Raw genomic sequence first — 22,069 nt, 5'->3', positions numbered from 1 at the left:
CTAGGCTGTGAAGTAACGACCACCATTCATCTTCTGTCCTGAGTTAACAGCTCAGCCATTCTGCTGCTTCTGGTTATGATTATAAGGGTTACATCTCTGGCTTTCCTAGCAGCTTCAGTGTAATAGCTTACATTTTTAGTGCTAACAATTGGAACTGATTTACAGTAAGAATTTAGCTTTGTTTTGTGCATATTTGCAGTAGTGTTTTATATTCATCTGGCCAGAATGTTTCAAGAATTCTATTTCAAAGTGGAATTCCAGAAAATATTTTAACAGGTTTTTTTTTTCTTTGGCTCAGGCCATCATTGCAGAAGCAGGTAAGCTTATAAAAGATTCTATATTAATTGGTTTCAGTCGCTTTGAGTTGCAGGAAAGGTACTTACCTACACTAAAAGCATATCTGTCTGTAGATGATTTACACAGAGAACATGCTGAGATTCATTTTGTCCTAGAAATAGGAGGCGGAGACTGATAATGGATGCAAAGTTTAACAGTGCATCTGGATTGTGCCTGAGTGTAAATCTTGATGAGTTTTTTTTTAACTATAACCTATTGCAGTGGGCCAAGAAGTAAGAAGGTCTCTAAGGTGAAGTGTTCACTCATGTTCTTTAGGCTACTAGTCCAACATTGAAAGTTTGTTCAACCTTCTACAAAAGAGCCTGGTGCCTTTTAAAAGCATTTGTGCATTAAGCTTGTATGTCTTGAGTTGGTCAGATCTATGTTAGCAGCTACGTGCATTTAATCAGTTCTAAATTAGTAGCTAGACTAGAGTTTTACAGCTTCTGCCCTCCACAAGATGTACTCACGCAGCTGCATCCTCTCTGGCAGATGCAGGAGAAGGGATTAGATCCTGTATTTCTTGTGGGTCTTTCAAGAGATGCTTTCTCGCTGAAGTTGCGATACGTTTCTTGCAGTCCCCTTGCATCCTCTTTGGGCTGTTGACATGAGCATCTATCACCAGAGGCACAGGAAACTCGAAAAGGCACTTGTTAAACAGTATTGTGACATGCTGCAATAACTACTAACACTTGCTCCCCCCCGCCCCTCCGTGTTTAATTAGTGCATGTGGCAGCCCTTTCTTTAAGGTTAGTTTCATGCTTGCCTCTGAAATTCGCTCAATCTCTTTCTTGCTGAGAAGATACTTAAATAGTTACAAGGAAACAGGGGGGCTTATGTTTTTTAAATCACTTCGAAATTTTCAGGACTTATTAAGTAATGGGGTTTCAGAAAAGCTGTTTCATTTGTTTGTATAGAATAGGCATAATTTATTAATTGCTGGCATTAAAGAATGCTGTTCTTTAAGGCTTTTGATTCAAGCATTCTGGATTGAAGTGATTCTTCCTTCTGGAATTGATTGGTCTCAGCTCTGTTTCATGAAGTAAATTCTTTCCTTCAGCACAAAGCAAAAGCCTTTGAAAACCAAGTGACACTGACATGTGCGTGTGTTAATCCCATTCTGTGCCTGTGTTCAGACGCTGTTATTCATACCTCATAAAATCTGAAGTTGTTACTGGGAAGTGGCTCTTACACTAATTTAATCAATTAGGCCGAAATCTAGGAGGAGTTTACTGTGCTTTTAAAAGCTTTTGATATTTCCACAAAGATTTTTCAGAACCACACGCTCGATTAGAAGTCCCAAGAAATACTGTTCCCTGTCTGCAACATGCTACATCCCCAATCACTGCACGCTTCAAACTGAACACCAGTTTTCTTCTTATTGGAGAGGTTGCTAATTGCATTTCTTTTAATACTAATCCAAGGATTTCAAAGCTTTCTGCGGACAGCAGAGCCTCATGCTACTTTGGCAGAAAAGATGGAGCTAGGTAGTCAGACTTTCTCACTGGGAATCAAGTTTTGTAGGGGTTTTTTTGAGTGGCTTTACAATTTGACTGGGAATTAGCTTTGGAAAAAAGCTGGTGCGGGGTGTTTGGCCATTCAGGTGATAACTCCATCAGTTTCATGGGGCAGCACACAGGGAAGTGAATATCCTAATGCTTGGCCCATCAGAGTTTACTCCTTCCTCATATTTAGACAGGCTTGATTTTCTCCATGTTGAACGTGAATCAGACCAGAAGATAGATATTTGGAGTCTCTCTTGGATCTTCATAAATAGATAATTTTCGGTTTCTTCATATTATCACGCTGCTGCTTGTGGGAGCAGCCTTTTGTGCGCATGGTCTCGCAGGCACTTCTGCGAGTGCTCCTGTAATAACAAAGGTTTGTGGAGGATATCAAACAGCCGTGGAATCCACATCGTCAAGGCAGAGCTTTTATTAAGGTGGTTTTTTTTTTTTTTTAATACGACTTCAAGGTCCCTGACTTTGTCCATACATTTCCACTCTAAGTATGTTTGATCACTCTATTAAATGGAATCCTTATGGGGAATTTGGTGCCAACAACACTGAAACCTGTTAGCTGAAACAAAAAACATTCTCTTTTAGGGAAATTAGAGGTCTGACTTTTGAAATTTAAGTGCTTGTCCGTCTGTCTTTCTTCAAATAGCCTCCATTTAAGTTTTTAAATGTGTTGTGAGTACTCTTCCACAAAAAGAAAAAAAAAATGGGGTTGTGTTATGAGTTTTGTTTTTTTTTTAGGTGAAATTGCTGCTGGCTCCAACTGTAATGGGTTGAAAATGCCACAATCTGCTAGCTAGAAGAATCTATGTTACTAGGCTTCCCTTAAATCCCATTCCTGCAGCCTGCAAAAGACATCTAATATTTACGATTAAAAGTATCTTGACTGTGGCTTCTGCATGGGTTCTCTGCTCACCGATTTCCTCGTACATGATGGAGAAGCACAGTGTTCCGTGTTTACAGAAAACAGTAGGCTTTTTTTGGAATCTGCCTTTTAAAATTCAGTAGAGAAAGAAAAAAGTAAGTGCATCCTAATGAATGCCAGTGATAAGGTAGCAGTACACTTCTGCATTGCCTGGCATACAAACCCTGGCTTTGCTTTTGCAGACGTCATGATAGCGAGGTCAATGATCTGTCTCCCTGAACTTTGGTGTTTGGTTTTGGGCGTACTGCCTGATGGGCGTAGGTGTGCCATTTGGGAATCCCGCAGATAGCACCGGTGGTGATTTTTGTGCGTTATCTTTTCCAGATTTCAGAGAGTTGTTAGGTAAAGGAGCACTGCTGTAGCTGTCGACTTTTCTCCAAAGCAACCCAGTTTTAAGCAACTGTTTTAAAATGAGAACCACCACCTGAAAAACATTGCTCTGGGTGGAAGTGACATAATGATTTAGCTTTTCCTGGTGTCTCACCTTTTGAGTCAGATGTGGTAGGGAGGAGTGAAGTGTTGTGAAAGCGCAAAGCCAGAGCGAAGCACGGCCTGTTCTTTGTGCTTTGCATTAAAGATGTCAAAACTAGATGCCTTTCTGAGAAATGAAGAACAAATGGCTACTGAGAAAAAAGCCCTTACGTATGGACTGCATTAAGACCTAGCGCTAGTAGGCTGGAGTATTTTGAAAAGTGAGTAGGTAAAGGGTAGAGGTACCTTTCTTTAAACTAGCAGTGATATACGTAGGTTGGTTATTCCAATGGGAAATGGAGAATGCAGGTTTACAGAATGGGAATTATAAAAGTCTCAAGCAGATGGGCAAAGGGTTCCATTAATCTTTTAATACCAAGTCTTTCATTAAGAGCACAAAATCTCTTCCACACCTGCAGAAATCGTAGTAAAACCTGCAGCTTTACAAACCCTGTTAAATCCTTCAAACTGTTGAAACGTTTTCCTAACGTTATGCTAAAAGTAGAGTTTATTTCAAAGCAAAATAGGGGAGGAGAATTTGGACAGCAGTGTTTGGCTCAAATACTGTCAGATCCCAAATAAACTACACAATCTATTTGTATTTGCATGAAAATAATTTTAAATACCTAATGTGCAACAGCTGGGGCCTCATTTTTGAGTATTTAAGAAGGAACAGATTCAAACCCAAGCATGATTATTTATATAGCAGAAACCTGAAGACGGGGAGTGTTCCCCAGGTACTCTGTAAACTTTGGGGAGTCAGTGTCCCCTTTTTGTCAGTGTTTGAAATGGCTGTTGAGGCTGAAATTTGTACAGGTAGACTGCTCTCGGTACCTTTTGCTTTTTTGGAAGTTCAGCATCTGTGGATCAGGTCAGACCCACTGATCTCAAACCTCTCAGAGTTTGTCTCGGTTGTCTAACTGTCTCTGTTTCCCTTGTCTCTTTGGCAGATCACCATGGAGTAACAAATACGATCCCCCCCTGGAAGACGGTGCCATGCCATCTGCTCGCCTGCGCAAGCTGGAGGTGGAAGCCAACAATGCCTTTGACCAGTACAGAGACTTGTATGTCAGTTCTACCATACAGAGCCCTCTGCTTTCTTTGTTTCCTTCAGCAGGCATGCAATGCACACAATGAGTCTAAAATGTGGTCGCTAGCTGCCTCTGAGAGTGGCATACCAATGTATAGCAGAGGAAGAAGGGTAGGCAGCTGCTGATCTGCTGTTGGGAAGCGTATCCGCTGTGATTTCACGATACGAAAACATGATCAAATTTGTCAGCTGATGCTAGAGGCAGATGCTGAGGTGCTTTCCTACCTCCCTCCCCCCTTTAACAGATTAATGGCGTCTTTGTCCTGAGATGACCTGTGTTCTCTTTGATCTTGACTAAGTTCAGTCTTAAACCATCTGCTTTTCCCATTCCCTCAAGACGGTACTCTTTCAAAATATCTATATATATAGCAGCAGCGGCTTTCACATCTTCCAGTAAAATGACAGGCGCTAGTATACTGAGATGCAGCAGTTGTATGGGGATTAACGTACTTCTGCTGCAAGCGCCATTCTCTGAAGCTTGTTTTAGGCCCTGTCTTGTTGAAGAGGTAGGTGTAAAGCAAAGGAATTAATAGAGCATGTGTAAGATAAATGTAGATTAGGCAGTGTCTTTTTTAAAGCAGCAGTAGGAAGCTGCCTGGATGACTTGTCAGTTGAACAATTTTTCTGAAAGGTGGGACTGCGCTGGTCTTGCATTGCAATCACATCCAAGGTCTTGAGATGTGATCAGGTTTAGCTGTCGTCTTTCTAGATTGTGGTCTCCTAAGCGGTGATGGGATGGAAATAGTAATGCTAAATCTAAAAAGGAAGCGTGTGTCGCAAAGCAAAATGAACTTACTGCTTTATCCAGTAACGGGATGCTTTCTTATTGGAGATGCCTAATGACCATGAAAAAGGTGAACGAACCTCATTGCTTCTTCATGTTGCCCAAAAAGGGAGATAAAACACATCCTTAGATGTGGTTCATCATGTATCACTGTATATTACAATGCTAACAAAAGCAGATAAAAAGGTACTTTTCTTGCTAGATTTTCTACTCATTTTAAGATGTGGCTTGATGTAAATGTAGCCTGTCCAAACGTGTAATCTTCACGCTTTTGTTACAGGTACCAATTTTTTACTTATTTTCATGCATTATTTTCATAGGTATCCGACTTCTCTTACAAGTAACAGTTGTTACTGGTATCTGAACTTACTGGAAGAAAGGAATTTTGCATATGCAGCAAAGAGAAGTTTGCAGTTACTCCCCAGGTGCAGAACAGACCAGGAGCGATAGGATTTTTGATACACTAAGATGAAAATGAGTAGGTTTGTGGAACCAAGACTGTCTTTTTAAATGCCTCTCTGAACAGATGACCGTGAAGTCATGGCTGGATACAATAACTCCTTTAAAAAGGTTTCATTTGCAGGAAGGAAAGCGCGGTACAGGTTACTCTCAGAGTTAGGTGAATCTGCTGAGCCCTGTTCAGCATGTGGTGCAACAGTAGTCTTAATACATTGTATGGAACCAAAAGGCGAGATTGTATCATATTTCATCTTTCAGTTTGTCAGTCCAGGTTTTATAGGCAGTACGTTGTTAGAGGGCATACGGGAGGGATTTCTCACAAAGACTTCATTCTCGTGTCATCAGCCAGAAATGACGGAGGTATTATGGCTTGCAGTGTAGTCAGACTAGATAAGCGCATCTGTCAGCACAGTACGCTTTGATGCATGTTATGATCTCAAAAATGTGTCAGAAAAAGAGGAGAAGGGTGGCTTACATTTTGCTGAGTGGTGTAAAAATTGTGGCATTTCTTGAAAGAATTTGTGAAGTTAGGGAAACTTAACCTGACCATTTGAAGGGTTCCTCATGCTTGAAATTGGAAATGATTTGTACTTTACCTACAACGGAGATTTGGATAGAAACATGCTTTTGTTCTAGTAGTTGGACTCTGCAGTTTCCTTAATAAGACAATTGGATTTTGTATTTTGACAGCAGAAGCTTAATTTTTACTTGGAGATTGGAGTGGGGGGTAAAATGAGGCGGAGGTAACAAGTGCCAGGTTTCCTCGCTGCTGCGTGCTGGTCTTGCCAACATATCAGGTTGGGAATGACTGTAACAATTACCGGCATAACAGCTGCTGAAGCCATGTGGGAGTCTGAAGTGTGGGGAGGGTTGCAGTGGGAACAAGATGGCAATTGCAGTGATGTAATTTCCATGGTCTGCTAGAGCTGGAAACTAATACTGCGTGTACCCACTGTAAAGCCAGAAGTAGGTCTGAGCCATGTGATGTCGATTGAAGGTGTCACTGGCCTTCTGGTTTGGCAGCTTGCAGTGCTGGGAAAGGAGTGCACGATGCATTGGTTCCAGGACAAAGTTATCAGTGTCATTTCAAATTCCGGAGCCAGTGACAACAGAGATTTTCCAGCATTGTGAAATATTTCAGGCTCGTTTGAAAGCATTGATGTATTACTCAAAAAAAATAAGCAGCGTGCTGGCAGTCTTCAGTACTGTATCTTTTGTGGAAATTATGGTTTCTGCTATATGGGAAGATTTATAACAGGTCCACCTTCCAGTAACGGCGTTCGTTTTGTAGGCAGTGTGCGAAAAAAGTTTCTTGGATTGACCTGCAGAGACTTTAATTGTCTCTGTTCACTCTGATGGGGTTGTCTGTCCACCCAGACCGTTCATAGGTGACACAAATCTAATCGATACTTCACATTACAAATTCTTTCTTTAAAAATGTGAGTTTAAGTGCAGTGGCTGTTGCACTGTTAGACTTTCAGCTTGCATTGCAGATTTAAGAGGATGAAAGCGATGCTGAGAGAGAAGCTTCTGATCTGACACATCAGGTTCTCATACAGCAGTCCCTTGAGAGGCTGTTCTGTCCCTCTCTCTACGGGGTAGAGAATGTTTTTGAACTACACCTCTAACCACAGCTATGCTGTGTTTTATGGTAGAGAGGTAACAGTTAATACAAAAATAATCTTATGTAAGCAGTCATTCGCAGAGAGCACCGGGCTCCAGTGTGCTTGAACTTCTTGGGCTGTTAGACATTTTATTCCTATAATGAGGGTTTCTGCTAGGTTTTTCAAAGCAGTTTGTGGCTTTGTTTCCAGCCTTGCTGGGCTAAACTGCTGGATCTTGTGCTTGCAGACATCTAGCTAGTATGGACTGCCCGTCTTAGAAAGATGTTGTGTATCTTAATACCTTGTAAGCACTTGTCCCTGAGACGTTGCTCTGCATGGTGCTCGCTTCGCTCCCCAGCTTTAAAATACATCTTATACTGGTCGTTGCAGCGAGGAGCGGAAGAGGAACATGTTTCCTTTCTATAGAAAAATAAGTACTTTTGAGAATATGTGTTATTCACACTCTGCTCTCAGCATACGGTCCAAGCTCCCTCTGGATTGTCTCCCATTTTACCTTTACGCACAGTAACTGATAATATCTGAGCGAGTTCATCTCGGGCGTCTCCCAAGACTTCAGATAGCTTCAGTTTTTCCTTCTGTCAGTCCCATTTGGCCCACATACCATTCCTTTTTAGATTTCTGTTCTAATCAGGTGTGGTAAGTATCCACCTACATTTAATGAGTCATCGGCATGTATTTGCCATTTCCCAAGGGGTTGGCACCTGCTAGCGTGGGTGTTTTGAGGGAAACAGCCTGTTATGCATTTGTTAACAATTTGTGTGCAATAATCCATACAGATTTGCTTGCTGGTGACTAGTCTTAAATTTGAGTTTTGTCCCCAAAAGCTTACTGGCCAGCACACCGAGTGACTGTAGCGTGAAAATAAGTTTGGAGGAGTCTTGTAGTATCGCATGGAGTTGTTTCAAATCATGAAAGCTTGAGAAGAAAAGCTTAGCTGAATCTTCAGTGCCTCCTAACCAGTGCTGAGTTGTTCCCTGTAAGTGTCTGTTTTAATGCAAACTACCTTTAAGTATCTCTAGAGTTGCCCACCTTTTATTTCTAGAGGCATGTTCATGTCTCTCTGGGTTAAAGAGGAATCATACTAGGTTTTAATTCCCTCTCTATTCTATATGTTAAACAACAAGCATATTTCTTGGTTATCTGTTTTAGCAAAGTGCATGTCACTTTCCCAAAAAACAACTGTTTAATTTAGATCTCCTGCTGCCAGGTTTAACTCAGACACTGCCTGAAGCTAATGCCCTGGTATGTTTTTGTTCAGTAGGTTATTATTCCCAGATGGAAGTCTAATATCTTACACCATTCGGTTAGAGCCTTGGCTCTCCACTTCCAATATCGCGAAGATAATTTCTTCAAACACATGGTTGTAATTTATTGCCCTTTGCTTGACGTGTGTGTGCGATTGATTGAAATCAAAGCATAATGAGGACCAGGGCATCTGGATAAATCTTATCTATTTTAGATTCTGTGTTCTGTTGTTTTGGGTTGGAGATAATCAGTGCTTTAATTAAGTAATCTAATCGCTCTTTGTTGTCTGGAAGAAATAGTTTCTGAAGTGATTAAATAGAACTCCCTGGGGAAGGATGCTGCTGATCTGAATATTTCTACAAACAAGATGAGTTCTGGCAACTTTGGGCCGGTTTAGTAAGCTGACATACATTTAGAAAGCTATCCCTTACCTCTTTGTTTCTTGGGTTAAGTTGGATTTATTGGTACTTTTGATTTTTAACAGCTTAAAAAAAAAAAAAAGATAAAACGCTCCTCTTAATCATTCTGCTCCTGAAAATGTTTTTATTGATTAAGGTTTTGAGTTCCCTCAACAGAGTAAGCCATGAAGCCTTTTGAACTTCTGCTTCTATCTGTGTTTTGATGTTGATCCATTTTCAATTTGTTATATTAGAGCTCTGGACAAGGAATTTGGTAGGAGCGGAAGGAGGTCTGGGAGAGGATTGACCTCTAAAATGTCTTCATTGTGGGTAATCCTCTTGTTATTGAATTTTGGATTGGAATCCTGTCCGAAATGGAGTTAGTCATTCAAATTTTTGATGGTGTTGGCAGTGCTGAGGATGGCGCCCCTGCCAACCAAGCATTTGCAGTACTCTCTGCAGCGTAGATACTGCCTAAACTGAACATCCATCACCTTTCTCTTTTCAGCTGGAGGAGGAAAGGCTACAAGAATTTCCTGTACGCATGTGCCTTCGGGAATACGTAGATTCAGGAGCCATTTGCTAGAGAGCTTGAGGGGACTCAGCTGCTGGTCGGGTACAGCAGTGAAGTCCCAGTGACAGACAAGCTTACCCTTTAATTTTCAGAGTGCTCAGGACTGACTCTTGTTCTTATCAGTGTGTTTAATCTCACTGAACAGCCTCGGTTTGCTTCAGGGATGTCTCATTTTGGCTTCACTCTGCGGCTCCTCGCCACTGAACTCTGTGCCATCGTCTCAGCCACCAAGTATGTTCAAATGTCCCGTAAGCTACTGGATAGCTTTCCCCTTTTTAGCTGTTTTTACCTTTTTTCTTCATTTGTTTTGGATTGTGTGCTTGAACCACCTCTGATATTAGCCTTTGTCTGCTTGTTTTGGTATGAAAAAATGGCAAACCTCTGTTAATGCTGCCCTTAGACTTTAACTCCTTCAGAGTGCTGCTGTAGTTTGTCATCTGACTTCTCCTTCCCTGCCTTTGTATATCCCTTTACCTGGTCTGATACGTGTCTTTACCTGGTCTGATAGACCATGAGGTACTCTGAGTGGAGTTCGTTCCTCTCCAATTTTGAAAATACTTTGCACTTCTCGCAAGGTTTGTAGCAATTGCTGTATTTATCTGTTTGACCAAATTTGATTTATTTTGTGCGTGGAACAGCGCCGATTCCACCAAGTAAATGGAAGGAGAGCACCAGATGTAAGAGGCGTAATTAGTGTTTTTGGTTTTAGCACAGCCTGCCAGCGCTCAGGCCCGTAGGTGTGCATGGGGGAGCGGTCGCTGAGCTTCGATTCCTGCAGCCTGCAGTGCAACTTTCAACTCACAAAGTGATTAGGCAGCTGTGAGCTCTTTATATAAGCGTTCCGTCTGTGTTTAGATGTAAACCTAGTTTGCCTAAACTAAAAACCCATGGAAAGCTTTGAAGTGACTTTATTGCCATTAGCTCACTGTTCCTCATTAATGGTTACTAGCCCTTTGTGATGGCTTTCTCTTGGGCATGATAGTTACTGTGGTTTTCACAGCAAGGGCCCTGCAGATTGAATCCAGATGCATTTGTTATGCATCCTAGCGCTAAGGAAACCTGACTTTCCATCTCACTGCTGGCTAGGGTTTTGCACAATAGGGTGTGACATCAGGATTATGTCATCCATGAGACTCTTGCCTCCGGGTTAGACTGATAAGTACAAGATGAAGTCTCATAAGACAGATCTAAACTGCCAAGATGCTCGCTGCTTTAATGTTCGTGTGCTTTTAAAATTAAAACCATGATGTTTTCCCAAGGAAATTGTTTAGATGTAAGAGTAAACAGAGCAGTGTTGGGGTCCCTTCCTTAACTCGCCCATGGGCAGCTCAAAACTCAAAAGAAAATCAGTATTGGAGTTGTTGATATATATATTACACAGATTAGAGCAAATGTAGAAGGAGAGAGGAAAAAATTAAGCGTACTGTCATGCTGTGAAAACTGAATTAGTTGCTTTTCATCAGATTTTTTTTTTTTTCTTTCTTTGGGTGCTTCATTGTGGAGCAGCTCTGTACAGACTACATTCTTATCTTCTGAATCTGAGATATTCAGCGGAGGAGGAGTTTTTCCCTTGGGTTCCCACGGTTCTCTGTGATTATATAAAATCTGAACACTGGAGAGGGAAAGCTTGTATTAGGAGGTCAGCACTGATGATGCAGTGCTATCCTCAAACACCCTTCTCTGAAGGTTTTAAATCCCTAGTAAGAAATTGCTTACGTGCTTTCAAAAATGGAGTGAGACTAAATTTTAAAATGCCAGTGAATTATGATCTGGAATTTTTGAACTGATTATCTCTAGCAATACATGGCTGTGCTTGCACTTACAGAAATTCACCTCACGCTCTCACAATGTACGGTGTTTTAATGATGGAAAATTGAAGGCAGAGTAACTTAACAAATAATAGCCATCTTGTAGCATATCTGATACATGCCTGCTTGAAGAAAGCAGTATGTCACATGAAATCTGTAGTCTGCACAGACTTTGGCAAACTTAATACATGACGCAGAAGACTTCTGCTGCTGTCTTTTCCCCTCCTACCCATATTTGAATTATAGCTGGCAGAGTCTAAAATGTGTCAGACTGTCAGTGGATGAAGCAGTGGGCTGTCTCTGCAGAGCATGCTGGTCGAACGGATGGGTACGGGTGAAAGATTTGTAAGCAGTCGGTGCTTCCTGGTAGTTAATGAACCAGTTACGCGTTTGGACGTGTTACAAAGTGACCCATTGTCTTGCTTATTAGGTGGCTAATGGAACTGTTTCCAGGTGACTTCTCAAAAGGGATTTGGTCATTAGTTTCCATCTGCCAAGAGCAATTGGATGGTAAGGAAAATGTGAGCAATGCACTTTTTTTTCTTTTAAATAATGACAGGTACTAGAAAGCACAAAATGGGAGGTTCTGGGGGATTTTTAACCTTCAGGATCCCATTGTTTGGATACTGTTTTCCTTCCTTGCAGAGTTCTTGCACTTCACAACTCTGCTTGGCAGTTTGAGTCATCCCACCATGGTCCAGATGTGTGCTTTTAAGTACAACTGGCATTGAAGTTACACATACCTAACGAGATTGGTATGTTTGCTTGAGGGATTTTTGCACCTGTGTATGCTGGAAAGAATTTCTGTAAAATACCTGTACAGAGTCCACAAGCATACTTTGGGCTGTGTTCATAAACTGTGGTGAAAACCAGCTGGTCTAAATACACAAACATTTTACCTTCTTCATTTTAAGTATTTAGGTAACATTCTGAAAGTGTTATACAATTGCACTCCTGGGACCAGAGAAGGAGGGAGGGAGGAATTGTAAATCATCTGTACTCAGGCCAGTGGGAGAAGTGTTACATCCTGGTTGGTTCCTGGTACCAACCTGTCCTTTTTATTAAAGAACAGGCTCGTGAGCCTCATTACTAGAAAGCTGGGTGGAGGACACAGGCAATGAAATTATTTAGTGACACCTCTGATCTCTTGATGTTGTCCTGAAGACTTTTTTTTCCCCTTGCTTGAGCTACAAGATGGCAGGTGATTTGAATGAACACCTTAGCAATGGTTTTGGGTTTGGCGGAGGGTGGGTTGCTGAAACTTGTCACTTCCTTCATATTTCTGTTGCTCTTTATGTGCTGGTTTGAAATGACAGGGTGCAGGCATAGGGGAAGGACTCAGTGAAAATTGTGCCAAGTCACTTGCCATTACAGTCATCTGTTTTAATAATAGTTGAAACGTCTGCTTCCTCACCTAGTCTTCTAGGTGATGTTTTTGGGTTGCTGTTAGCCACTAGCTTCTCAGATTGTGACTTTAGTCATTGTCACTCTTGTAAAAACATTTGTAGCTGAATGCTCAGTATTTTCCTTTGGGGTAGGTTTTTTAAATGACAGGTTTCTTGGAAGTCTGTTGATCTAAATAGATGGAGACATTTCCCTTTCTATGCTGAACTTTTGTAGCTGGAAGAAATAGCTATGCAACCTTTAGGGGGAAAAAAAAGAGAATATATTTTGCTGCTTTAAATGAGCCAGTTTGAAACACTGTGCAACTCTCTTGAAGGTTTGCATAGCCAGTCTGAGGTTCCAGGTATCGGTACTTTGGCATCAGGGTTTTGTGGCTTAGTGCTGCGAGAGCCATAAGCCAGATACGAAAAAAAACCACCCAGTGTCTCTGGCTCTCAGTTACTTTCTGGAAAATACACAAGTGTTTTTATGGATGAGTGATTTGGTTCTGAAGTATAATTGAAAGTCATAGCTTGTTTTTACTGCTGTGTGGTGGAAACTCATTTTCTCAGTATAGGGTCCAGCATTCATTTGCAGGGCTTGGGGGAAGTAGAATGCTATCGGGAAAGTTACAGTGCCTTTTCTGGTCTGTCCTTTAGTGGTAAAACAAAGTGATTAATCTGTTCTCCTTTCTTGAGGTCTGTGTTGGAAGCTGGGGGATTTCCTCCCCTATCACATCCCTCTTGAAGTTACGGCTTTGTTCTGGCCGCAGTCTCTCCATTTCATGGATACAGCTCGAGTTCCTTAAACAAGTTTCCATCCTGTGTCTCCACCCGCTTAAACTTCAAACACTTCATAAAGCTTTGGATCACTCTTAGCTTAAATATTTTCTTTTATTCTTGCATTCGTAAAGTAGGTCAGTCTTAAGTGTGACATTTTTTGTATAGAACAGCTTTTTCCAGGAGTTCTGTGGTTGATGAGTAACGGATATAAAACTTAAGTGTTTGATCGTGACATTAAAACTAGAATTGATTTTGAGTGAAATGCTATGCTGAATTTTGTAAAGAGAATGAATGATTACATTGGGCCTTATGCCTTTTAATCACCTTTCTGGGCAAACTTGTAAAAAGCAATTTTACTAGAGATGGAAGAACACTGGCTGTCCTCGGAGAGGACAGGGATATCATTTGGCAGTGTTTTGGTTGTTAATAAAGGGACGTGACAACCATAAGACTACGTTTTTTCATCGTTTTATTACAAACTTTTGCCTGTGGGTAAACCCAGAGAACATCCTGGAGAGATCCGTGTCCTTAAGCAGAAGAGGAGAGATTGCTTTGCATTGAATTGCTGTCCTTTGGAAATGGTTTATCCTTTAGGGATGTTTCTGAGGTACCCCAGTACGAATTGGAGTTTTCCTCCTACGTCAGACCTCTTGTACGTCTCAAAAGCATCTGCTGATTGCTTTGTGCTGGGCCTTGGATGCTTTGGGAGAGGACTTGAGCTTCTAAAGAAGACAGATCGCCTTTTACGACTGCTGTTGTGCGGGAGGATAATGTACCACAAGCAGGGGTATCCAGAACGGGCGACCAAAGAAAATTCTGTTCGATCCAGGAGCTCTGTAGTGCTTTCAAATTGTTTTGCTGCAACTAATGCATGTAACTTTGATGGGCCTGTGCTCTGGTTTGCTCATCCATTTCTTTAACACAGAAGATACCAGCTTACGCCTTCCAGGAACCTTTTCCAAGCTGGTTACCTCTCCTGCTTCAATTTTAATAAGTGCTGCTTTTTAATCTGTGGTGAAGGGGTTTCTTGGAGGTAGTCCAGCCTTCTTGCAGCAAACCCAAGTTCATGAATGTGGATTTAAATTCCTACCAATCAGTCTGTCATCCAGTTTTCTATTACGTAGCAGCCAATTAACCTGTAGCACTTCTTCATTTTTCTTGAAGAAAACAGGTTTCAAGGAATGTTCCCCTCTCCAAACATGACTTTCCTGGGTTTAGATAGTCTTCAGAAATCCCACTTCAGTGCATTTTTGTTTCTGTGAGGAAAGGTGAAATCTAACGTAGTGATCAATGATATATATTTTCTCCCCATGAAGGAGTGAATTTTTGAAGTGATTATATATTGCTGAAGCACAGAGGAGGCTTTGCCTAATATATATCCCGGCGTGCCTTGGATTCATAACGGTTCAATCGCTGGCATTGTTGTTTGAGTCTCAAGATACTGGATCTGGCTATGGCAAAGCAATTTTATTGAAATAGCATGTTGGTATTTAAAACAATATTAATACTATATTTGATTCATTAAATATACAAAGGCAAGTTAAAGCGTTTCCATGTGTGCGCTGTTAGTTCTGGCGGGAGGTTTTTCGGATGGTTTTATGTGGTTTCAGACAACATTTTAGCACATTCTTAAAATACCCACAAAAGCCTTTATGTAAAATCTCATAAAGGTGAACCACATAAAAATTATTTTTTTCCTGTTTCATGTCATTAGGATCAAAGTACAGTAGGTAAGAATAAATTTCCAAAAACCTTGTTTCGGTCCCTCTCTTAATTAATGTTTCATGCTCATAGCAAGCTCATAAAGTGGGTAATGGGGAAACTGTCTGTACACACTGTAATATTCTCAGTAGCTGCCAGTTCATTTTGAGTGAATTCACTTATTCTATATATGAATTTTTTTTTTAAGGAGACTTGGTCATGAAATGGACAATAGCTTCTGCTCTCTGGCCTTTGATTCACGCTGCCCTTTTTGTCAAAGGAAGGGTCACTTAGATTGGAAATGAGGTTTGCTGCGGGACTGAAATTCCCATTAACTGCATTAACCAAAATCCATTTGTGAATTCCCCAGGGGATATAAAAAGGGTGTTTGTTGGTTTGTTAGATTTAAATTGCCTGCTGGAAGTCTGGCTTTAGCATGCCTGTGGAGCAAAGGGCTTTTCTTTTTTAATGGTGTATTATCAGTGGCTTGACAAATGTCGTGGGACAGTGCTGCGTGTGTTGGTTACTTAAATGCCCAGGCTAAGCTTGGTGATGAGTACCAGTAGTGACCCATTAAAAATAAAGTGATGTGGTGAGTTAATATGAAGTCTTATACCCCTCCTGGGGTCAGCATTGTTTTTGATACAGACTCGGATGCATGCGATTAGAAAGAACTGGGGCTCTTTTGGCGACTCTGCCTTCTTGAAACAACATACTGAAGTGATCTGTAAGTGCAGGGAAAATGTTGAAAGTTGCCTGTGTTATTTGCATTAACTTCCCAAGATCTTTTCTCCTGACTTGTAGAAAAGGATGGGTTAGTGTTCTTGGATCTACAGTACTTCAAGCTAATACATGAAGTCCAAAATGCACAGTAAATCAAATCTTAAATGCCATTAACAACTGTCAGGCTCGTGTTTAGAAAGGAGGGGAGCACGAAGGTGGGAGGGTTCAACAAGTTTTTCATGTTGGCAATGAGTGATACTTTCCTTTCTTGCAGAGGAGGAAAAACATGCAGTCACTTGCAGACCTATGTGATTGTCTCGCTCATGACAGTAAGAGGCAGGAACGTAGAACGGTTTAATTTGCGTGACTCTCTCCCAGTTTAGCTGCTGGGAACTGTCAATCATAGCAGCTCCTCGCGTCTTTGGGTGATGAGCTTTTGCTCTCCTCCAGACAATGAATTCTCAGGTGTTTTGTCTGCTTTTTGTATGTACTTGCAGAACGGCAGTAGGTGCTCAGAAGAGAGTAGAAATGTCTGATGACTAGAATGTCTTGTCATTGATCTTCGGGCTTAGCTGAAGTTGCCTCTCCTCCTTTCCTTAGTTCTTCGCAGGAGATGGTGATTCTGTTCAGCATGCGTTCATCGCTGAGATCTGAGTTGTGCGCCATGAAAGAGTATTCCCTTTTGCTCGATTCTCCTTATGGCTGTTTGGTAACTTGAGAATGGAAACAGTTGGTAAAATGCTGTGGGTTATAGTTTCGGTTTTCTAGAAGCCAAAATTGGTTCTTGTGCATCTTTCTTCCTACAGCGTTGGGTTGTTTACCATATTACTTTAAAGTGCGTCTTTCATCTGGCACATAAGGAGCCTAGCACTAGTGTTATAAAGGAGGAGCTGGGTTCTGCAGATGTCATTGCTTTGTTAGTTTTCTAAGAGCGTACTTTTTGCTACCAGAAACCTGAGAGTTAGGTAATCTAGCCTACTCTCTATTGTATACTGCATCTGAAGCTGGAATAATATGTAAACCTCAAGGGCATCCCTTCATTTCTAAGAACCTTGGTTTCAGTTCAACTCTATTTGCAATAAATCAATAAGTCAGCCTCACACAAACTTTTGAGACAGCAGCATAAAGCTACTTACTTGCTCCCTTTTGTCTTAATTAGCAGACTTTGTTGTAAAGAACTTCCAGACTTTCCCAATAGCGAGAGAAAAGGAAAAAAAAAAAGACCAAACTGTAAAATAAAGCCTTACTCTCAGCCTACTTTGTAGCTTGTGCTTTTACCAGCTGTTATAGTTAATTGGAATCAGAGGAATTGTTTGCTCCAAGTACTGTAGAAATCTGTAGCTAGCTCTGTTTCTCACTAGACTTTTATTCTCCTTTAGAGAAATGTGCAGTTTTTTGTAATTAAAGTCTCTGTATTGTAAAATTATTTAAACTGCTGCGTTTCTAGGTATATAACTGGTGAGAGTGTGCCGTCTTAAAAAAAATATCTTTACTAGGATATAGAGATTGTGCTTATTTAAGATTATTATTGATATCTGACTCTGGCTTGGCTCCCGCTTACTGTTAACATGCCTATTGGATTGCATCCTGCAGGTATTTTGAAGGTGGAGTCTCCTCTGTCTACCTCTGGGATCTGGATCATGGTTTTGCCGGGGTGATCCTCATTAAGAAAGCTGGAGATGGATCAAAGAAGATTAAGGGATGCTGGGATTCCATCCACGTGGTGGAGGTTCAGGTACAGCCTCTGGGGCAGCTGATATTCCTAAGTGAAAACAAAACCCAGTTAATTCCAGACAATTAACGAGCACAGGTGTTCCACTGAACAATGCAATATTGTGTTAGGGGCTGTAAACTGATTTCCCCTGTTAATTTTTGAAAATTCCCTGAAGCAATTTGGATAGAGATAAGTCAGGGCTGTAATCAAAAAGAATCCCAGAAGAATTGAAAGTATGTTACTTTCCGTGCATGTGATCCCGAGATTATTATTTTTTTTTAACATAAAGGTCTACAGATAAATATCACTAATTAGGTAATAAAAACAAGGTAATAGGAGGTTAAATTGCTCTAACTAGATTTGCTTTGGACAATTAGGGGAATGTGCACACTTGCAATTGTTTTTAAGAAACACTGTGCTATGGGAGTGGAGTTATACATATCTGTGCTGTTGCTGGTGGGGTCTTCGGGGCCAGCCACCATTTAGTTTTTGAAGGGATTTTAACCTTTTGTCTCTATCCTTTTTGTTATCCTTCCACTTCTAGGAGAAATCCAGTGGTCGTACTGCTCATTACAAGCTGACCTCCACAGTGATGCTGTGGCTGCAGACTAATAAAACTGGTTCTGGTACCATGAACCTTGGAGGGAGCCTTACCAGGCAGGTATGTCTGTATACTGGCATGAGCGTACGCCGCAGACCCAAGGCATGCCTTTCCTTATTTATATACCCGGTAGCCCCAGTCAGGAACAAAAAGTTGATTTTGTGAGGTGTTGTATAAACATCTATTCTCCTGCTGCGTATGCAGCCCAGTGAAACAGTTAATGCGTAAGTGTGTAATTACCAGGAAGCCCCTTGAACTTTGCTTGATGGCAGTATAGCTTTCAATTAAAAATATAAAGCATTCAGTAGGAGTTTAGACTTGCTTTTTAAGTCTTAGTTTTTCTTTTGGTGTTCCTAAATTTTTATACTTCCATATGTGTTACCCAGACAGATACTTTTAGCTGTAAGATTTGCCCACTTTCTTACTGGAAGGTTCCAATAGGATTATAAAAATACAAGATGACCTCTTTTGTTATGTGTCTCTTTTAAAAGCCAGCTAGGCCACCATGAACGAACCTGTATTTTGCATTGACTATAGGATTCTTCTGTTCTTAAAGACGTCAGTTACCTTTTAGTATCCTTCTTTAGTATTTTCCTCCTGCAGTACCAGGACAAAAAACAAAACCACACCAAAAAAACCAAACGCTCTTCTAAACGTTTGGGGCTTTTGTGCCTGTGTTAATTACTCTGACTTCCTCTTGACAGAGCCGTTTTTCGCAAGGAAGGTGCCAGACTGATGGCTGTTCAGGCAGTGCTGCTGTCTTAGTCTCTGACAGGCAGAATCTGCTGGACTTGACTTCACTGGGTGAAGGTGCTTCTGCCCCAGCCACCTGCCAAAGGTTGCCGTCTCCCTGCTTCATGCTGCTGATGAATTGCGGTTGCTTAAGATCTGGGCTGTGGAAATCAGTGACTCGAGCAGAGTAATAAACTCTGGAGGACAGGAGGTGTATTGTATGGTCATGAGTGACTAGAGAGATTGGCAGTAGCTAAAACTCCTTTATGAGACTTCTCAGGGCAGACTGTTGCTTTCGATACAAAGGACAATGCAGACTCTGTTAAACAGTTCATGTTTTTGTACAGGTTTGAGCCAAGCGAAGGAAAGAAGGCTCTGTGATTGCAGAGAGGAACTGAAATTGTGTTAGTATTGCAGTCGCAGAAGCTTGCCCTAGACCTAGGTGATTTTTCTTTCCACGTTGTTGATTTACAGAAGAAGCTGATGGAAAAACAGGGGGGGGAAGGCATCTGGAGACAGTTTTGAGCATTGCGTACTCTTTTAAAGTGTTTGCAGTAATTACACCCGAGTTATGGTGACCCGGACAAGTATTTAATCACAGGCCTTCCCAATACTTTAAATCATAGCTGTGAAGTGGTGGCCAAGGGCTTGACTCTGGCCGTGGCCTTATGGTGTGCGAGAGCTGTGCCAAGGAAAACAAGAGTCTGTTGAGAATGGGTGTCCTCAGTACACCTTGGCCTGAACTGCTAGGCCTTGTTTAGTTTGACTTTCACTCTCTAAGCTTTAGTGGGGAGATTCATGCTTCTGTCATCATTTTAACAGCCGATCATTTAATTCATATGAGATGCATTAAAGCAGGGGCCTGCTTCCAATGTAAGTAACCATAAAAAAGCCACTGGGGTAATGATGCACTGCTTCTGCACAAACAATGGAAACTTGAGTTTCAGAATTTAGCTTTGGGCCGGAGATTTTCTGTTTGCAGATGCCATAGTAGGCTTAATGGGACGGGCTTCATCAGAATCCATGGCAGAAAACGAAAATCTTCATGCTGCCTTGAGGTATGCTGTGTGAGGAGGAGCCGTTTGTCCTGAGCCATTTATTTAGCTGTAGCTGGACTAAACTCCTGAGTGCAAGGCTTTTACTTTGCTGTAAATCCAGTTTGCCACATCACCTAAGGACAGCAGGTTTTATTTTTACTTTTTGGTAGGCTTTTTATACAGTCTGCAGCAAACTTAGGCACCAAAAGTAGGTTTTAGTTCTCTCTTGAATGGTACGTTACAGTTTTACCTTGACGATATCAATAATCTGATGTCCTAACAGTAATTTTGGAATAATTTTGTCCATGGTAAATTGTAGCATGGTTTTGGTCAACTCAGCATTTAAGCTGCTTGAACCTGAACCACCTTTGATCCTAAAATGTGAATAGCAGATGTCCTCGTGTTTCAGTGGAAGCTTTTGAAGTGTTCACAAGCTTTGTAATATCCTGGCTTATAAACTGATGGCAGAGAGAACCTTTCAATGCTTTGAAAGGGAAGTCTGTTGAGAGCCATTACTTTGAAACCAGTTTCGCCTCGTAGCTGCAAATCGGGTATTTTTCGAGTGATGACTGGAATGATTAACTTGGTGGCCAGGAGCAGGCGCAAAGGAACAGCTAATGTAATGCCTCCTAATTCACCACCTCTGGCAGCGATGAAGAGCTGGGCATGTCTCGCACTGAAATGCTACGGGGAGCATTTGCAACTTCATATGGAAACACTTGCTCAGTAATTCCCCTTCCTAATGTCTGCAGATTGCACTCAGTGCAAGTAATCAAGCAATCCTATTTGTTCTTCAGTGAATGGACAACGTGGTAGCGTGGTAGAGCGGAACGTGGTTCTTGAAGTAAGAGTCTAGAAATAGCTGTTCTTTGCTGTCGCTTCCTGTTGGTGAAGTATTGTTGCCCTGCGTCAGACACAAACATGGGGGTTTTTGTTGCCTTTGTCAAGACTATTTGGAAAAACTTGTCTTTGTGTTTCTTGAATATCCCCAGACTCTTGTTACTACAAGGCTCCCACTTAGGCTGTTCCTAAATGTTGCACTGAATTTGTAAGAAGAAATTTTTTCCCCTCTCTCTCGCCAAGACACTGTGTGTTTGAGTATTCTTACACCTGGCTTGGGGCTACATGATGTTACGTTCTGGGTAGATATTACTTAGAGGTCATGGCCCTATCCTATGTCTACTTTAATTTCATACACTGAGAATTGACATATCTCTTCCAATTCATTGAACTGCTACTTTTCAGTGGTTTTCCCAATGCAGTTTTTCATGTGCTACTATAGGAGTTGTCTCTGTCTTGGTTTATAAGGGGAAAGTAGCTGTACAAGCATTTTACATTTGTAAGTGGACAGAACAAGGCAAGAGAGGGAGAGACATGGTAGACGGAGGACTCGGCCTGTTTTGGGAAGTTGAAAATCTCATTTGCGTAGCTTTAATTTACTTTACCTGGTGGTTTTCAAAATGAGAACTTTGGGCTTTTTCTTTATCAGTTCAATTATGGAAGTTTCTTTTTAAGAGTTGGAGTATAGACTAATTCAAATAAAATGGCATGTGATGTGTTCTGAATGGAGTTTTGGGTTTTGGTGGTGTTTAAGATGTAGGCTTTCAGATTCTGTCCTGATCCAATAGAGAAATGTGTGTGTATACACACACGAGTATACAACACAAAACCATACGTATAGTGATATATCTCTCTTTACATAATTTTGATTTATATATGAGCATGTATAAACTCTTATCTTGGGAGGGTGAGAGACATGCTTAGCCAGCTCTATGCATGTAGGATCCATAGATCATAATTTTGGTCTAAAACCTTAGGGAGAATTAAAACTTAAGTGACATCTTCACATTGGACGCTTCGTTAGATCCTTGTTGAAGCAGTCATTTTGTATGGAAGAACACTTGTCTTTTTGCCTAGTGAAGATCTTTAGCAATATATGTTGTTGTTATACATACATAATGACACCGTGTACAGTGTCATCTCTGGTTTGACTCCAAAGGACATTATAGAAGAACTTTTTGGTGGAACTGGAAGGAGAAAGCTGATTTTTTTTTTTTTCCATTTTTTTTCCCTTGCTGTGGTCTTCCCGCAAAAGGCATGCAATGTCAGATAGAGAACTTCTATTTTTACAGTTTCCTAAACAAGGGTGCTCTTCCAGACAGTC

General features: G+C 41.1%; 1 protein-coding gene across 2 annotated transcripts in view; it reads left to right on the top strand.

The window, feature by feature from the left end:
- CAPZB (capping actin protein of muscle Z-line subunit beta) overlaps nt 1–22,069 on the top strand; it is a 61,799-nt gene that overhangs the window by 30,643 nt on the left and 9,087 nt on the right. For both annotated transcript variants that reach the window (XM_076356031.1, XM_076356030.1), the window contains exons 4-6: nt 4,200–4,313; nt 17,415–17,556; nt 18,080–18,196. In XM_076356031.1, coding sequence (XP_076212146.1) covers nt 4,200–4,313; nt 17,415–17,556; nt 18,080–18,196 — 373 coding nt within the window. The remainder of the gene's footprint in view (nt 1–4,199; nt 4,314–17,414; nt 17,557–18,079; nt 18,197–22,069) is intronic.

This window comes from Aptenodytes patagonicus, chromosome 19, assembly GCF_965638725.1.
Source record: "Aptenodytes patagonicus chromosome 19, bAptPat1.pri.cur, whole genome shotgun sequence".
Taxonomy (NCBI): domain Eukaryota; kingdom Metazoa; phylum Chordata; class Aves; order Sphenisciformes; family Spheniscidae; genus Aptenodytes; species Aptenodytes patagonicus.
Note: the sequence above shows the minus strand (reverse complement) of the source record. Positions and strands in the feature narration are given on the sequence as shown.